Source organism: Clupea harengus, chromosome 26 (genome assembly GCF_900700415.2).
Source record: "Clupea harengus chromosome 26, Ch_v2.0.2, whole genome shotgun sequence".
Classification (NCBI taxonomy): Eukaryota; Metazoa; Chordata; class Actinopteri; order Clupeiformes; family Clupeidae; genus Clupea; species Clupea harengus.
The window spans coordinates 9,993,438-10,013,305 of NC_045177.1; the positions used below are offsets into that span (position 1 = coordinate 9,993,438).

Here is a 19,868-nt window from a genome sequence, read left to right on the forward strand (position 1 = left end):
AAAGCATAAATATACAGTATATATATATATATGCTTTTACACATGCTTCTATATATATTTGTGTGTATGCAAGTGTGGGTATGTCTGCAAAATAAGAAAAGAGACAGAGAGAAACAGAAAGAGAGAGAGAGAGATACAGAGAGAGAACGGGAGAAAAGAGGGTTCTTTTCAAGGCTGCGATGCACATAGTCACCTGGTCCGGAGAGATCTTCCCCTCCTCGGCCACCATGGTGCGCAGTGCCGACATGGATCCCAACAGAGGCACCGCCAGCCCCACCCGCAGGTACCGCTGGCCCTTGGTGCTGAAGACCAGCGTGACATTCAGAGGTCTGGGGAGACAGGGAGACGGGACACATTCAGACACTCACAACAATGAGACACAGACAGACACACAGCAATGAGACACAGACAGACAGACAGACAGGACACATTCAGACACTCATAAGAATGAGACACAGACAGACAGACACATTCAGACACTCACTACAATGAGACACAGACAGACAGACGGGACAATGAGACACATTCAGACAGACAGACAGGACACATTCAGACACTCACAGCAATGAGACACAGACAGACAGACAGACAGGACAATGAGACACAGACAGACAGACAGGACACATTCAGACACAGACAGACAGACAGGACACAGACAGACAGACAGACACATTCAGACACTCACAACAATGAGACACAGACAGACAGACAGGACACATTCAGACACACACAACAATGAGACACAGACAGACAGACAGACAGGACACATTCAGACACTCATAAGAATGAGACACAGACAGACACACAGCAATGAGACACAGACAGACAGACTGACAGGACACATTCAGACACACAGCAATGAGACACAGACAGACAGACAGACAGACAGGACACATTCAGACACACACAACAATGAGACACAGACAGACAGACAGGACACATTCAGACACACACAACAATGAGACACAGACAGACAGACAGGACACATTCAGACACACACAACAATGAGACACAGACAGACACTCACAGCAATGAGACCAGGCAGCCTTCACACAGAACACTGAAAAATAGCTCAGACTTTCCCCCTAAAGTAAAAGCAGCTTCAGCAATGAGGACAGATGACCTGATTAATGAGGGATGTCTTGCCTATTCATCAGTTAAGTGTTGAACTGAGTGGATGAGTCATTCAGTTACACTTTGTCAAACTCTCATTAGAACATTACAGAAACTCACAGAAATGATCCCAGAGAATAGATGAGATGGAATGCAGAGGAGGTGGTCAAAATGCATTCAACAATTAAGTACGTGTGTGTGTGTGTGTGTGAGTGTGTGTGTGTGTGTGTGTGTGTGTTACAAAAGTGAAGGTCAGGACAGGTGAGGTCACTTAGCCCTGTGGTGAAGTCACATGCTGTTTCACCCTGGAAGAAAGGGCATATCTGCCCGGGAAGCCAGTGTGTGTTGTTTTTCTCTGTGACTGTGACTGTGTGTGTGTGTGTGTGTGTGTGTGTGTGTGTGTGTGTGTGTGTGTGTGTGTGTGTGTGTGTGTGTGTGTGTGTTGTTTGGGGTTTTTGTGGAGGGTAACAGGACAGGCATCCTTGCATGTGTCAGACCAATAAAGTGCGCGTTAGCAGAGCGGACGAGCGGACGAGCTGAGAGAGCGGCGGCTGCCGTCGGTAAGCAAGCGGAAAAGAGCGAGATTGAAAGACGAAGAGCGGGAGGCATGCTGGCGGATGCACATCTGCGGAGAGGAAAGAGCTCTCATCTGTCACACACTGTGAATGCTCAGCCCGTCATGGCCTCTCAGTGTGTGTGTGTGTGTGAGATGGAGCCGACGGCAGCCCAGCCGCCCAGCAGGGGGGAGAGAGAACCTCTCTCACTGCTGCAGCACCTTCCGACCCGAGCCACCGCTACCGCCATTACGGCTCCGGCGTCGCATGAGGACGAGAGGGAAACACTCAGAGGAGAGACACCTCCCACTGCATCAGGACACTTGGCAGCCATGACGGCTCAAACCCTCCTGAAGCACGGAAGAACGCGTGATCAATCCACCCTCCTCTACCTTTTAGACGGACTTCCATCTCCCGTCTCTTGAATTATTGAAGGCCCCGCTCGTCTCATAAAGGGCTCAACAAAGGCCATGGTAATAAAAATCGAGGTGTTTATTTATTTATTTACTTGCTGTTGTTGTTGTTGAGTCATCGTGAACGGGGCTAAAAATTGAGGCCTTTTAGTTTTTATCCCTGATGACAGGTTGAGCCTGGACTGCTCCGTCACGGAAGACACACACACACACACACACACACACACACACACACACACACACACACACACACACACACACACACACACACACACACACGGAAGGGAGCCGCAGACGGAGCCTGTCAGCTGCTTGACAGTCTCCGCCTGGGATTCTTCCGGCTACTTTTGAAACCGGGGCATCAGAGGAGTTTACCGGAGAGCCCGTCTCTGTTTTGCGGGGAGAAGAAAAAGGGCCTGCGCGATCACCTCTGTCGTCTTTAGCTCGAGCCTTGAGGAGGATATGAAAGAGTCTCTCGTTCCTACAGCATCATTGTTTTAAAAGTCAGTCTGACAGCTGTGCTACGGAGAGGGGGGCAGAGAAAGTTGAGGTATTAGCGTCAGCGCCCAAACAACGAATTCTGCCTGTTTGTCGTCCTGTGAGACAAAGTGTGCAATGCGGATTAGTATGTGTGTATACCCGCTTGCCTACTTTATGTGCGTGTGAAAATCTGTGCGAATATGTAGGTGAATATGTATGTGAATAAATATCTGTCTGCTCCATTGAGCATGTGTAACTCTACACTGTCTTCTGAATTCCTGACTCATAAATGTACATAAATAAGTCTCCAATGGGAGGGTGGGATGCATTTGTGTGTGTGTGTGCGTGCGTGTGTGTGTGTGTGTGTTTGTGAGTGTGTGACCGTCTGTTCTAGTGAGTTAAAAATGGCACTTTTTTTCGGTGTGTGTGTGTGTTTGGGTGTGTGTGTGTTAGTGTGTTAGTGTGTGTGTGTGTGTGCGTGAGTGTGCGTGCGTGCGTGCGTGCGTGCGTGCGTGCGTGTGTGTGTTTGTGAGTGTGTGTGTGTTTGGGCGTGTGTTTCTATGAATGTATGCATGGGTACTTCCTTTGTGCCTAAGAATAACAAAGAGAGAGAAAGAGAGAACGAGGGAAAGAGAGAAGGATAGAACAAGACAGAGGGAAAGAGAGAAGGAGAGAGAGAGAGAGAATTAAATGTGATGTGTGAGCAGACTGAGAGCTTATTAGCAGGCCCCTTTGAGCATGCAGCAGGCAGGCAGGCTGCGTTGTCTGTCTGTCTGTCTGTCTGTCTGTCTGTCTGTCTGTCTGTCTGTCTGTCTGTCTGTCTGTCTGTCTGTCTGTCTGTCTGTCTGTCTGTCTGTCTGCACTGAGCCGGTGAGTCTTTCGGCAGGCCAGCTTAATCGGGCACTCCGAGCGGACGCCTCAGTGACGGCCGGGAACCCGGGGACACACTGCAGCTTGAAGGCCCCGGTCACTTTGCCACAGGCCATTGTCATGGCAGCTGCACCGGAATCCCAGGTGCCGGCACCTCAGAGGCCCGGAGAGTGGTTTACTTTCCCCCGAACAACAGACATTTCTATTCACGTGTGCGACAGCGGCTAGTTTGATTCATAGCGGGTGATAATGGAAAAAGCCCATGAATAATGGGAGTCATAATGCTGCCATCAAGGCACCTTGCTCTCTGCAGCTGTTATGCTTTCATGACACCGAGACCAATTATCTATTGCAACTTGCTACTTTCGGAAACATTCCGGAATGTTTTTGCTCAAGATTTATGAGGGAAGAACGCCTTCCTGTCAGAAACGCCACACAAGCACACGATAACGTTTTACATTTTAAGCACAGATACTAATCTCACCCTAACCCACATACGTATGTATACCTCGGAGGTTCCTTTCTCTGCCAGTGTTCCTGCATGAACTTGGTTCCACTCATCTGCTCACAGCTGCATTCAGTTTGTGAACTGCACTGGAACTCTTTTTCCCTCTGGGGTGGAGGGTGAGGTGGGGGTCAGTGTTGAACGCATAGCAGAGCCTGTCTGTCTGTCTCCCTGAGGGGGCACACAGGGCAGGCAGACAGGGCAGGCAGACAGGGCTGAGACCGAGGCAGCGAGGCAGCGAGGCAGCGAGGCAGCGAGGCAGCGAGGCAGCGAGGCAGCGGTGAGCCGGCGGGTCAGCAGGAATGAAGAGCCACTCTGGAGCCTCTAATGAAGAGAGAGCCACTCTGTGTGTGTGTGTGTGTGTGTGTGTGTGTGTGTGTGTGTGTGTGTGTGTGTGTGTGTGTGTGTGTGTGTGTGTGTGAGCCTCTAATGAAGAGAGAGGCACACTGAGATTGATTTGGGTGGAGGGGATGGAACAGCGTATCTGCAGGCCTCTGCACCGGCTCTTCAACGGCATACTTTTCTGTCTCTCTCTTTACTCTCTCTCTCTCTGTCTTGGTCCCCCCCCCTCTCTCTCTCTCTGTCTTGGTCCCCCCCCCCTCTCTCTCTCTCTGTCTTGGTCCCCCCCCCTCCCTCTCATAAGCACTTGTCAGAGTTGACAGACTGATGCTCTTTGGTGGGATATTGCTGACTTGTGCTATTTTTGACGTGTTTAGGAAAATAGATAAAATGTTTGGTTAGGGTTTTTTTTTGTAAGTGTATCATTTCTCAGTAAAGATGTCTGGTGCTGTGTGTGTGTGTGTGTGTGTGTGTGTGTGTGTGTGTGTGTGTGTGTGTGTGTGTGTGTGTGTGGATCGACACTATAAACAGCCTGAAAGTCATACCAAGGCCAAACATATATAGAGATTCTCCATCTCAGTCACATACTCTCTTTCTCTGCCCCACCCTCTCCCATACCCCACAGACACATAAACACAACCACACACACACACACACACACACACACACACACACAACCACACACAACCACAGACACACACACACAGAAACACACACACAGAGACACACACACACACAGAAACACACACACAGACACACACACACACACACACACACACACACACACACTCACACACACAGAAACACACACACAGAGACACACACTCACAGAGAGAGACACACACACACACACACACACACACAGAACCACACACACACACACACACACACAGAGAGACACACACACACACACACACACACACACACACACACACACACACAAACACACACACACACACACACACACAAACACAAAGACACACACACACACACACACACACACACACACACACACACATTCTCTCTCTCTTACCTGGTCTGGCGCAGTGGGAGGGGCAGAGAGATGCACAGGAAGGGGTCAAACGTGTTGCTCTGTTTAAGGCAATGTGGGCACGTCAGAGAGGACCTGCATGGAGACACACACAGACACACACACACACACACACACACACACACACACACACACACACACACAGAGACAGAGACAGCGTCAGACATCAGCCCTCTGAGAACACACACCTCTCACCACCCTCACAAACCCTCCTCACACTCCGCCACGTCCCACACCTGCATACCTGACACGAGCTCTGTTGACAAAACAAGCTCTGGTCATTCCCACATGGAACCTTGAAGGACATCAACCCCCAAACTCAACCATGACAAAAGTCTCCACCGTCTCCAGTTAACCCTTAACCCCACAGGCACTTGAGGATGATGTGCCTGTTTGAAGACGGCTGGAGGACCCAGCGAGTCGGCCTCATCACAGACTAGTAGTGGCGCCGTGTCTCTCTCCACGTCTCCCGTCTCTATAAATACCCAGAGACAGGTTCTCTCCTCTGCACCTTGTTGCTGTGTGGAGGCACCAGGGGGGAGTGCACCCCTCTCTGTGGGCGCCCCATATAGAGATGCGCTTCATTATTGAGCAGGAGGACACTGAAAATGCATTTGCCAAACCCAATCAGAACACCTGCAGCCCAGGGCGCGGTGCTTTAAGAGGAGAGGAGAAAAAAAAGGGCTTAAAAAGTCTGAAATATTTACAAGAATGGGGAATAATAGAGTATTAAATTGAATATTTCAGCAGGCGTTAAAAACAAGACTGTAGAAAAAAAGGGGGTGGGTAGAGGAGAGATGTGGAAGTCGAAGACAGAAACACCCGTACAGAGCGAGATGAAGAAACGCACGAGAGAGAGGGAGAGAGAGGAATATGGCATCAAGAGAAATAGTCATGTCTAAAAATAAACTAATAAGTGGGCTTGGCCTGCCCAATTTCCTTTCCCATATCGCCAAATATTTGTCATTTATGTCACAGCGCCTTGAAGAGTAAGTGCCATTAATCTGCAGGGGCCGGAGGGTTCAGTATTAGTGTCATTAGGGCAAGGGCCAGGCGGATCAGGGGCCAGGCGGATCAGGGGCCAGGGGGATCAGGGGCCAGGGGGGGCAGTTAAACTGGTGGGATTGCGTGTCGGAGCGGGGCGGCTGGACAGGAGATCAGTGGGGGATGAGCAGGGGCTTTAGCCACAGCCACACAGGGGGCTTTAACAGCATGGGGGAGACACAGCCAAGAGCCCAGCGTCAGCACCACACTGGCAGGGGGTGGGACTGAGGACAGGAGGGGGACGGATGCAGAGAGGAGAGATGGAGGGAAGGAGAGAGAGGACAGGAGAGGGAAGGGGAGAGAAGACATGAGTGTAAACAGAGCAAAGGTGTTGAGTAGCTGGTCTCAGGAACAGGAGTGAGGAGTGAGGGGAGGAAAGAAGAAGTTGGCAGAAAACAAGTAGGAGAGAGAGAGTGAGAGAGACAGTGACGGAGAGAGTGAAAGAGAGAGAGAGAGAGAGAGTGAAAGAGAGAGAGAGAGAGAGAGAGAGAGAGAGAGAGAGAGAGAGAGAAGAGAGAGAGAGAAAGTGAGAAAAGCAGAAGAGAAATGAAAAGGCATCTGGAAGAGCACATGGGTCTGGTTTGGCAGATTGACACAAAAAAAAAGAAGAAGAAAAATCAGCGGCAGCCAGAATGGGAGGAGGAGAGACGGGGAGAGAGAGGTCAGCGCAAGGGTGGCCCCCAGCCAGCGCTGGTGCTTCAGCCGTGGGGCGAGCGGGAGCGGGCGAGATGGATGTGCTGCCCTGGTCCCTTTATCAGGCTGTCACCACAGCCAGGCTCTGTCAAGTGCCATCTGTGACCCCCTGCCAGTCCAGCTCGCCGGGCCGCGGACAAACAGGCAGCCGCCGCCTCCTCACCTTCATGCCGAAGCCCCGCCGCAGACACGCCGCTGACACACACGGCACAGACACACACGCCGCTGACACACACGGCACAGACACACACGGCGCAGCGTGGCATACGGCCTGGGAGGCGGAGAGGACCTTGGAAGACAGACTAATAAATTAAAAACAACAGATGACTTGAGCGGGCCAGACAGAGTCGGGATGCTGTCACGGCTAAGCAGAGGAGGGGGGGGGGGGGGGGGGGGGGGTAAGCAGAGGAAGGGGGGGGGGGGGGGGTGGGTAAGCATGAGGAGGGACTAGCGCTGCCTTCACCTGGGACCCTGAGCGTTAGCAGCGGTGGACTAGCGCTGCCTTCACCTGGGACTCTGAGCGTTAGCAGCGGTGGACTAGCGCTGCCTTCACCTGGGACTCTGAGCGTTAGCAGCGGTGGACTAGCGCTGCCTTCACCTGGGACTCTGAGCGTTAGCAGCGGTGGACTAGCGCTGCCTTCACCTGGGACTCTGAGCGTTAGCAGCGGTGGACTAGCGCTGCCTTCACCTGGGACTCTGAGCGTTAGCAGCGGTGGACTAGCGCTGCCTTCACCTGGGACTCTGAGCGTTAGCAGTGGTGGACTAGCCTTCACCTGGGACTCTGAGCGTTAGCAGCGGTGAAAACCACAGCAGGATTTAGTCCAACTGCCACAGAGAAAGTGCCAATACTAACATGTTGCCAACTACAGTGTTCAGAATTCAATGGAAAGCAATCAAGACTACATTACGCTCTGAAGTACTGTAATCAATAGGTAATCTGTAGACTAACAGACCATCCGTTCGCACTCGTCCACATAGAGCAGACATATAAACACACATGGGTATAGAGCCTTTAGCGTGGCTTATGCGTAACGTTTCGAGGAATTCTCAGAGCAATAAACTCTTTGTCTGTTAAGCCATCAGTTTAGTCAGATCACTCAACATGAGGGGGGGGAAACTCAACAACACATCAGGGATTTCAAACACAGACTCCTCTACGTCTCTCTCTCTCTCTCTCTCTCTCTCTCTCTCTCTCCTTTTCTCTCTCTCTTTTGACTCGGAATTCAGTTTTCTAGACTCGCAATCGTCTTCAAAATGCCTATTTGAGTCACGTCACACTCCGATGCGCTCGCTCATGGTTGCTTAACCAGCGCTATGTGCCGTCACGTACAAAGACATCGCTTTAAGAGGTGGGGTTGTTGACAGCGCTGCATCCGGAGTGGATCATCATCACAGCCATGGAGAGCGGTGGCAGTGCCAGGAGGGCACATTAGTAGTCTGAACAGACACGGCCTGCCTCTCTACCAGTCTCCTGTCGGTTAACATTCACACCCGTCTCGAACCTTACATCACATACGATAAGGCTGGTTCATGTCTGTGAGAACGCACCAGTGGCTGTCTGTGTGTGTGTGTGTGTGCGTGTGCTTGTGTGTGTGAGAGAGAGAGAGAGTAAGAGAGATTGTGAGAGTGTGTGTGTGAGAGAGACAGAGAGGTGTGTGTGTGTGTGTGTGCGTGTGTGTATGTGTGTGAGCTTGTGTGTGTGAGAGAGAGAGAGAGAGTAAGAGAGATTGTGTGTGTGTGTGAGAGAGAGACAGAGGTGTGTGTGTGTGTGTGTGTGTGTGTGTGTGTGTGTGTGTGTGTGTATGTGTGTGAGCTTGTGTGTGTGAGAGAGAGAGAGAGAGTAAGAGAGATTGTGTGTGTGTGTGAGAGAGAGACAGAGAGGTGTGTGTGTGTGTGTGTGTGTGTGTGCGTGTGTGTATGAGCTTGTGTGTGTGAGAGAGAGAGAGAGAGTAAGAGAGATTGTGTGTGTGTGTGAGAGAGAGACAGAGGTGTGTGTGTGTGTGTGTGTGTGTGTGTGTGTGTGTGTGTGTGTGTGTGTGTGTGTGTGTGTGTGTGTGTGTGTGTGTGTGTGTGTGTGTGTGTGTATAGGTCTCATTTCATCTGTTCACCTGACAGTTTTGGAAAACCCTGAAGAGTGAAGAGTGAAGGGGCTGAGTGCTTATGCAGAAGTTTCCAGTAGTAAGTCCTATTAAAGTGCAGCAGAGGCCTGCCCTCTCCTCTAACACTGAGACCTTCACACTAAATCAATAAGATTTCACTTGAAACTTGCATAATGGTGTGTACCTGTCTGAGACGATGAGGGTTATTCAGAAGAGGTAGTGGGGTGAGTGACTCCCAGAGCCAAACAGACACAAGGGTTCCGCATCACACTTACAGCTACCAGAACCATAAGGGTTCCCCATCACACTTACAGCTACCAGAACCATAAGGGTTCCCCATCACACTTACAGCTACCAGAACCATAAGGGTTCCCCATCACACTTACAGCTACCAGAACCATGAGGGTTCCCCATCACACTTACAACTACCAGAACCATGAGGGTTCCCCATCACACTTACAGCTACCAGAACCATAAGGGTTCCGCATCACACTTACAGCTACCAGAACCATAAGGGTTCCCCATCACACTTATAGCTACCAGAACCATAAGGGTTCCCCATCACACTTACAGCTACCAGAACCACGGCATTCATTGCCAGCATAGTGAAATGTACTAAAGTTAATTTAAATTCTTTCAACACATTTATTATATTGAAAGAGAAATATTTATATATATATATATATACTGTATATATATAATATAGTATTAGTGCATGTAGGTTACATTAATTACATTAGTACAACTACATTGTACTGTCAACTCTGTACAGCACTTCTACCATCATGTGTAACCCTTTCATATTTAAAGTTCAGTGCTTTGTGCTCTGAATGTATTGAAGATGGGGCCTACAGTATCTTCAATGGAGAAACTATATTATTCATTTACATTAGCATCACAGATTACTATTGCAGTATAACTGGTAGTATAAATCAATTCATCTTTCATCTTTCAACTTTGTACCGAAAACTGGTTCAAAAACCTCTGTCCTCGGTGAGCAAACTTGAATCTGCTGCCCATGTTCTGAGGTCCCTGTTGGCATGTTGCGCCCTGAGAGACATTTAACCGTGTTTCACAGGTCACCAGACACACTTGCCTCTGCGCTTCTCTAACTGGTTGAAATGTTGCGTGAGAAAAGACTCACTAATTTCACTTGTCATTCACCAGGATCTTCGTTTGGTGCATGACTGCACATGAGTGTGTCCGACGATAAGGCTGGACCTCCGACAAAGGACCAACACTGAGGGGAACATTACAGGAGAGCTCTAACCAGGTCTCCTATCTCCTTCAATTTCTCAATGCAATGCCTGACAAAACCCTGAGAAGATGGCTGACCTCCATTCTGCTGCAGTGGCTGAGACATCCTGAAGTGTGTGTGTTTTTCTGTGGTGTGAGACATCCAGAAGTGTGTGTGTTTTTCTGTGTTGTGAGACATCCAGTATTGTGTGTGTTTCTCGGTGGTGTGTCTGTCAGGGAATGTTCATGGACTCAAGGAGAAGCGCAAACAAAGCACTACAAAGCTAATTGGAGGCATCTGTGTTATCTTGCAGGCAGTCCTGTCATGTTACTTTAATATGGGCCTCTTAAGCTGGCTTCAAAAGGTAACAACGACACATGAATATGCCAACAACGAAACTGAACTAAAAAAAAATGAAGGAGGACAAAGTACTTCTAGTCTAGACGTCTCCCCGGTTCTTTAGTGGTACACAATCGTTTATCTTGTTATCTAGGCTAAACTGTGTGCAAATGTCAATTCTCTCACCACAGAGATGGCTTAAATGTTACGTGTGGTACGTTCGGATCGGTCCAAGAGGAAGTTTCTACTGAGTGCCTGGGTTCTACTGAGGTCCATCTGGAGTGGAGAGATATTATGCACAGAAGCCTCTGTGGCTGTGATTACGGCTGTTCCCCCTTCTCGATCTAAGGCCCTTTGACAGCCGCGGCACCGGAGCAATCACGGTCCAACGCGTTCCGTTGGTGGAACCGATTGGCAGAGTGTCTAGCTATCATCTAGGACCAGGCGGCACCGCTGTCCATCCCAGCATGGGTCCTTCAAACCAGGGCATCATTATCTTCACAGAGACATAAATAACAAAGGTCGCCCCCAGACAAAACAATCTACTGCAAGGGAGTCACAATCACCTAGGCCAGGCCAAGCCCGGCCAGTGTTGTGTCTGGGACACAGACAGTAGAGCACTGCATTAACAACCAGGCCTTCAATGACCAATTGTGATGACTTAAGGGCTGGTTTGGTCTGACAGCACTTAAACAATGGGCAAGCCCAGGGCACAGGGCGCACCAACCCGACACGGTGTGGTGTCTCGGTGAAACTCCTCCTGATACTCTGATCGCTCTTAAACAGGCCTCCTCTCAGGACACAGATGGCACTTGAGAACTATGGACCGTGTGTGGCCTTGACAGTAGCAGTTGAACTGGGTGAGCACAACCTCTGAAAACTCTCAACAAGGAGAGGAACACAACACACACACAAAACAAATCTGGTTACAGAAAACTATGACATACCTCTGGAGTTTGAACAACTTCTGCATAATCTTTTCAGCAGACAAGTGAAATAGGTTATTCTTCCAGTCCCTGCATCCAAAATTAAAGAAATACAATCCACACAAACAACCGCACATGGTTTATCTCTATTGCGCAGAGAAAAAAAAAGAAGCTAAGACTGTTTGTCTTTAATCGCTAACAATTATTCAAAGCAGACAACACAGCCAGCCAACCAGCCAGAGGGAGTCTAGGAAAGATATAAAAAGAACAAGTGCAGAAAGAGAGGAAGAAACAGACCAAGAGAAAGAGAAATAAAGACAAAGAAAGTGAGTCCTTGTATGCCGCTCTATAATTAGAGAAAGATTCCAAGAAGAATATTGAACACAGAGAGAGCATAGATGCAAATTCCTTTTATGAGTTTTTTTCAATCAGGCTGAACCTGTCTTCATGGGCTGTTAGCTGTAAATACCAGTCTACAGTACAGGATTGCTCACCCAACAGAGAATAATGTCTGTAGGGGTGGCAATAATCAGATTAGCGTGTTTTGGAAAGAGTCACTCTTTGGGACAAAGAACATATCTGTGAATGTGATGAATGTTTGACAAGCTGAGAGTCTGATTGCTGGGACTAGATGCAAACATGGAGAAGCAGCATGATATCCAAGCTGACAGTCCTTCCTTATCTACTCAGAGGAGTAGGCATGGTCTACACTTTCATCTTCACAACCGTAGAAGAAAGATGGGGTAGAAGAGAGGAGAGAAGAGAGAGAGGAGTCACCCTCCAACAATCAGTGAATCTCAAACAGGCAGCCCGCGCTCCAGAAAGTGCTTGGCTGTGCTGCGTGTAGCCTATTAGTCTAAGAAGTAAGTACAGTACATGTGTTGGCATAAGGACGGCAATTACAGGCAGCTGCTGCTCCTTCCGACAGTTCAGCTGTTCAGCAGAGAAAACAAGAGAGGAAATGACAAGGAGGAAAAAACAAAGAGGACCAAGTGTTAGAATCACTTTACAGTAGAACAAGCTGATTCCTTGTGATTCGGCAGACGTGTACTTATGCGAAAAGAGCGGTAATTAGACAGCAGCGGCACTTGTGAAAGCGCCGTCAACAATCCGCCCTCCCGTGGTGCGTGCTTCCTCTCGCGCGGCTCGGAGTCTGGGGGACATCTGCTCCAGGGAGGGAGGCGGCACGTGTTCGCACGCCGCGCCCGAGCTGTCAGACACGCCTGTGCGCCTGGGGGGACGTACCTACCTACCTGCCTGCCTGCGCACACACACACTTCGTCTCTGCCTCGGGAAACTTCCAGAGATGCGGTGGCAGTCTCACACATTGAGATGGGGAGTCTCGTCAAGATGTGGTGGGACAAGATCAGACCAAAAGGGACGAAGGGATCAGACCGAAAACCCAAAGTCACCTTGTGAAAAAATCAGGATTAAAAAACGTAACATGGCACCTAGCCAGGCATGAGATTACCTGGAAAATCACCTTGATGAATGTGGTTTTATGACTACATCATTAGCACTTCATTTTAAGTTGAACAGGCTGAATCATATGCAAACTACAGTCTCTTAAGGAAGCCTCATAGTACCACTGTAGGACTGGCCACAGTTCTTTCATCATTTTGAAGAGTAGTATCCTCGAGAGACACTCACATCAGGACCAAATGGGAGACTCACTCCATTGTTCAATTTATTACTCTTTTAGGCAGACTACGCTCGCAGAATGTCAAAAGGCTTTTTAAGGTTTTTTTTTTTATCAAGGCCTGAGCAATTATACAATTTGCACCTAATGCAGAGCAGACTATATCAGGAGGTGTGCTTATTTGTCTGAGAGGAGAGGATGATTAAGGGTCCTGCTGGTTGCTATTGATTTTACAGTCAGGTAATTACTAATTACTCACCTGTCTAGTGTGCTAATGCAGCCTTTCAAACTGAAAGCGTACAAAAAGGCCTTTAGAACAGAAAATCAACTCCACCTCATACACAAAAGACCATGTTGAACTCTGTCAGGGGCCATACTCAAATGATGGAGTATTAATATGTCACTGGACATTCAAGATAGTCTATAGTATGTGCATTCATTCGGAGCAGGCTTCAAGGAGTTTGCTTCTTACTCTAAACTGTCATCACAAACTCCTGATATTACCCCGCCCTGGAAGAGCACTCGACTCATTATATGACAAGTGTTTTGAGAATCATTAAATAAACAGGTTAACCCTGTAGAAAATCACTGTCAACATAGTAGGATGAGATATGTGACTGAATGTCACTTTATCACAACAGCAAATCGTGAGAAGAGACGATCGTATCTGTTTCATTTAGATGTTTTGTTTCGACACGGGGTGTCAAATATCAGGAATGTGACTTCCTTGTTGACAACAGTGGAGAGTTCGAAACAGAACTAGTAACTGTTAAATAAAGTTTAGTTATAAACAACAACTGATATCTTAGACAGATGCTAGACTTGGCTGATGATTGTGCAATGTGTTTCAGTTCCCTTGTGTGCCTATGTCCATCTCCTCCCCCTGTAGCTCCTCCAAGCTGCCTCCTGGGTTGCGACCAACTGGTGGCTGACTAGTTACGCCTGGGCCGACTGATACACTGTACAGGTCGACCATAGTGAAAAAACAGGGCGGAGTGCAGAAGGCGCTAAAGCAGACAATCCTGCTGATAGTTACTAGAACGTATAGCTTCTTCCAGCCGCATGGGACATGTTTCTGTCTCTGAGATAAACACTGGAGGAGGATCCTCTTTCAGCCGTATGGGACGTGTTTCTGTCTCTGAGGAGGAGGAGGATTAGAACTGAGATGAACAGGAGAAATGCTCACAAAATGCTGACCCAGTTTTCAGGGCAACAGATTTTAAACATACCAAGGAGAGCAAAAACATTTACCTGTCCGGAGTTTTTTTTTGGGTTTGTTACTCAGAGTAATGAGTCTCAAATCTGCTGCTATCCAACTGGACTCTTACTTATGAGCCCAAACAACTCAAATCGTAAGAGTACGCTGCCTCCGTGAGACAAAGCCGTCCATTTAAATGAGATGCCTCTGATTTAAATACATGCCACTTCGCTTAGCCGCTGACATTCTGTTGCCATGACAACAGCACCTTTCAGCCACGCTGATGCTAAATACCCAGAATCCATTCCAGACCAGAGTTATGTACACAAGTGGTGATGGGCTGTGTTTCTTACCTGTACTGGGCCTGGAAGTGTTCCTGTACGAAGCTGTAGCGTGTCCCTGGCTGCTGAGTGTTCACTGGACCAGCTGGAGCGATGGTCTCTGCTCCCGCCTGAACCTGTTTAAGGGAACACAGAACAGTCATATAGAATTACAGATCAAAAAGAAATAATAACCTTTGCTAGACATGCTGAGTTCGAGTGCAGGGACAAAGCCAAAACCTGCAATAAAATGTGGGAAATTGCCAGGTTAGGTGTATTATTTTCTCAGCTTTCCAGATAAGTAAATGTGCCCAGACAATGATGTCCTGTGCTGAAAAACACAGTATTTCCATTAAGCTTCAGACACGTAATAGCAATGGAACTACAGATAATTGTTTGTTGTGCTGCCAGGTGTGGGGACCTCTGTTCAACACAGAATAGAGTCATTCCTACTCATTATTCTTATTCCGCAGTGTAATTGACGTCTCATATACCCAATTTTCCCAAGTAGTTATTACTTCTCTTGGTGGAGGAAGAGATAAAAAAAAAGAGAGAGAAGAGAGAGAGAAGGGGATTGCATGAACACACCTGACTGGTTATTGCCCAAAAAATAAGCCAGTCGAGGTATAACTCTCTTTGTACAGGGCTGCACAATGGTGCTCTTAATGCAGTCCCGGAGGGACGGGGGAGCAAAGATTGAAAGAAAACCCAACAATTAGACAATATCCAAATGATATCCTTCAGAAATAGAGACCTATATGGAACATAATTGTTAAATAATATAGCTGTTACACAAGAAACCTCATCATCATGCTTTTTGAGAGCTTTAATAAAAGCCTTTGAAAAAGCTTTATCCAAAAAGGGCAGGCAGGTCGACATACAAACAAGGCCCATGGACAAAAAGAGGATTTCACAAAGAAAGGACAAATCACAGAGACATAACGGTCCCAGAGAATATGAGTTTTACCTTGTATCAACTAACTGGGAAATGTACACATGAGAACGATGGTTTGACTTAATAAGGTGCTCAACAAGGATTCTATCAGGCTAAAAGAATGAAATCATCTCAAATCTTCAAAGACAGAATTAATAAAGTCAACTATTGTTTCATTCTTTTCAAACAGCTGGGAACTGTGTAATTGAAGTCATGCATATGAGCTGAAAAAGGAAATGGTTCTCCTGATGAACTGATGAGGATGTGGTATCCTTGAGGTTCTTCAAAAGAGCCTGTAGTGTTATCTTAGGGAGAAAGTTATCCCCTGCTCTGTCTGTCTTTGAAATCTATATTACCACACTGGTCCAAAGAAGACAGACACAAAAGACAAACTGTCAGCAGAACTCTTCAAAATGTTCAAATGAGATTGATTCACTGTGACCAACACACTACCAGGAAGTGGACTAAAGAGGAACCCAGCTGAAAGTGAGGAAAAACTCCTAGTTTCTTTTTTTATCTCCATTACAAGACATTTGTTAACAGATCATGCCTCTAACAGATGCTAACATGCCTCATCAAACCACAGATAATAGATTATACTGCATTGCTCTTGGTTAACTGGAGTACTGAAATACACATCTGCTCTTCTAAGAGTAAAACTGAATTAATGCATATAATGAGTTTGATGCACTCTGCCAAACAGATGTAGAGAAAAGCTCCATACAAATCGGAGAAGTCTGACACACTAGCCTTGTCAAACATGGAAAACTGTCAAAATTATACAATGGATGTGATAGATATGCCAACTGCCTTTACATCTTTTTCCTTGCAGTGACTTTTTTTTGGCTGTTCACTGAGGTGCCACGATTCTGCCCTTTGCCTGCTCCGTATTTCATGCCTGGCATCAATAGTGGGCGTGCAACATGATGCAGCGCCACTGTATCTATTTACCTTCCTCAGTAATAACACGGTCTTGGGCCTGAGAAACATCTAATGTATGGAGAGAGACTTGAAAGCCTGTTTATCTTCATCTCACTATCTAGCTGCCGGGGCCAGAGGACATGTAGCGTCTCAATCATATGCTAAAGACACATCCAGACAGAAATAGACCCAAAACACACAGACTCTCTCTGCATACAGTATGTGAATATGATTCCTCTCAGGGAAAACAGAGCTGAGCGCAGGCTTGGCAGGGTCGTCGGAATGACTTCTTCGAGCTGACTTTTTTTTGTAATTTCCCAGCAGACACCAAGCAACACCAACAGCACTGCTAGCTTGAGGACAACATATCAGTCCTTTCTGGCAGAGGAAGCGATGTGTGTGTAGGTGGCTTCGGCTGCCATTTGAGATACCCTACCCTGCAGCGCCACTTAAGAGTGTTTCCCTCTTAAATTGCTGTGGATAGTTTGGAGTCCCAGTGAGAGATTTTCAAATTGAAAGTGGATTCATCATCATCTAGGGACCTGAGCTGAGTGCCCAGAGAGTTGAGTCTGTCTGACTGTCTGACTGTCTGACTGTCTGTCTGTCTGTCTCCTTCTCTAGCTCTTTCCCTTATTCATCCCCGCTCTCCAAACTGCCGGTCCCTGTAACATAACTGAATAGTGTATCATTTCCAGCCCAACAATAAGTGTATGGCCTCAGCCTGACTTGTGTCCAGTACTGAGAGGTTTATTGCAGTCTGTGACGGACCGAGCCTCGGTTGCCGCCAAAAATGTGGGTTTGGCCCGAAAGCTCAGAGACAGAGTGAGGGTTTAACAATATATGTTTATTAATGCTTCCAATATCCTGGAGGACTACTAAGCCTCTGAATTAGCAGAGGTCAAAAAGCAACAGTCTCCATAAATATATCACCTGCTAAGCCTCTATCTGCAGAGGACAACATTCAGCAGTCTAAAAACATAACAGAATCTGCTAAGCCTCTAAATGGGGTAGAGGACAACAATCAGCAGTAAAAGTACCCAGAACCTGCTAAGCCTCTAAATGGGGTAGAGGACAACAATCAGCAGTAAAACAGTCTACATAGCAACACATACCTGACAAGACTAGCTAACCCAACCAGACAGAGCAATGAACATATATACCTGGCGGCCAGCACCATTTCTAAACACAGGGGTAGACACAACAAAACAAACAATACACAATGACAAGACAGACCCTCAAACATAAACATAGTACTCCTCAGTGTTCTAAACAACAAAGAAATAACTAGGTAATAAAATAAGCACTTTCTAAGTATATAAGACACTTTATCAAAGTGGTCTGGCCCAGACCATTCCAGGTGTCCCTCCTGCCAGCCTAGGCAATTAGCAGAGTAATTGACAAGGACCCGAGGTAATCAGTTGTATGAGTGTTTGTGTGTGCGTGTGTGTGCAAACCATGTCTGTTTGGGTGCGCTACTGGCTGCAAACATGGGGCCGGAGTGTACAGTTCATGTGCGGTCGCACCACGACCGTCACACAGTCATTAGAGATTAAAGCAGGCGTATAACACGTATCTTCATTTGGCGTGTGTGTGTGTGTCTGTGAGTGTGTGAGTGTGTGTGTGTGTGTGTGTGTGTGTGTGTGAGTGTGTGTGTGTGAGTGTGTGTGTGTGTGTGTGAGTGTGTGTGCGAGTGTGTGTGTGAGTGTGTGTGTGTGTGAGTGTGTGCGAGTGTGTGAGTGTGTGAGTGTGTGTGTCTGTGTGTTTTCAATTACTGTGTACTTTAAAACAACTCAGCCTGAAGCTAACTGTGTCTGCTTGAGTGGACAAGATTACAATGCACTGCAAAACCTTCACACTAAACCAGAAGTTCGGCACCTTTATAGTACCTCGGTGGCTTCCATTCAGCGCAGCCTCTGATAGTAAATCCCAAGGCTTTTGATGTGCAAAGTAACCAATATTTATAAAACATTTATGGATGTGAGAAGTTCAAATGCCAAAGATGGAGTTCTCCATGTCTCTTTCACGTTGTGTGACCTGGATTCCCAAAGCTATTTTTACTGGTTTTCCATCATACTCTCATATGGCACTTCATGCTTGAGGGGGTCAAGAAAGTCCATTACCGCTTGGCCATACAAGATGTGTGCTTTATTTCCTAAATGATAGATGTAGGCAGACAGCAAAACTCTGAACACTTAGTCAAAAGTTTGATAAAAAAAAGTGTTGAGAGAAAGCAGACAGATATACAATAGACTGCCTTGAACAACATGCCAATTCTTATCAGTTTAGGCAGAATGGAGATGAGTATGTGGTGATTGGTTTTGTCAATTTCATCTCCATCTTCATTTCGTCAGACGGGCGTGTGTTTCTATTTTTGAAGATACGAATTAGCTCTACAGAACAGTTACAAAATAACGAGAGATATAGTTCAAATTGTAGATTCCTCATCACTGAGATGATGGAACAACTACTGCTATGCAGTATGTAATATGACTGCCACATAAATGAAGAGAATGAGCGAGAATTAAGTGAAATAAAGATATTTAAATATTATCTTGAATGATTACCTTTCAGGCAACAATAGACTAAAAGGTTTGTTGTATGTGTGTGGATTGGTGAAGTCTAAGTGTCTATGATATCAACAACCAGAAAAGAGTGACTAAAAGTCAGAAGAAGAGGAAGAAGAGAATCTTCAACAAACACTATATGAGCACCTGCGGACAGCGGTGATCATAATAATAAGTGCACAGACTACTTACAAATTAGTTTTTTCCTCAATACTTTTAAACTGGAAAAGTCATTTCCATGAGCCAAGTACGTTTTTCTTTTTCATGTACCCAATGAATTCCCATACCCAGCAGTTTCTAACTGTACTTAAACAATGAAAGATTAAACACTGAAATACCACTCCGACATTGGCTGAGGATTAATGCAGAATGCTATAGCTATTAGCAGCGGGTGAGGGTGGAAGTAAAGAAGTGAAATAAAGGTTGATTTCCAGCTGAGAAAGTGAGTGGTGTAGCTCAGAAGGCTTTCAAATCAAGACTCCATTATAATGCAACAGCACAGTTCAGTTCTCATCTGAGTCCCATTAGCCGTTCGGATTTGTCAGGGCGGAGGTGTTAATGTCTGTGTTTTATTTATTAAAACAATTATCAATTCATGTCTTGTGCACATAAACGGTTGACTCCTATAC

The 19,868-nt window shown here is 46.9% G+C and overlaps 1 protein-coding gene across 1 annotated transcript in view; it reads right to left on the reverse strand.

The window, feature by feature from the left end:
* Positions 1-19,868, reverse strand: part of usp43a (ubiquitin specific peptidase 43a) — an 83,110-nt gene that overhangs the window by 33,520 nt on the left and 29,722 nt on the right. Inside the window, exons 3-5 of the mRNA XM_031563793.2 lie at positions 14,854-14,957; positions 5,308-5,400; positions 194-329 (exon numbers count right to left, since the gene is read on the reverse strand). Coding sequence (XP_031419653.2) covers positions 194-329; positions 5,308-5,400; positions 14,854-14,957 — 333 coding nt within the window. The remainder of the gene's footprint in view (positions 1-193; positions 330-5,307; positions 5,401-14,853; positions 14,958-19,868) is intronic.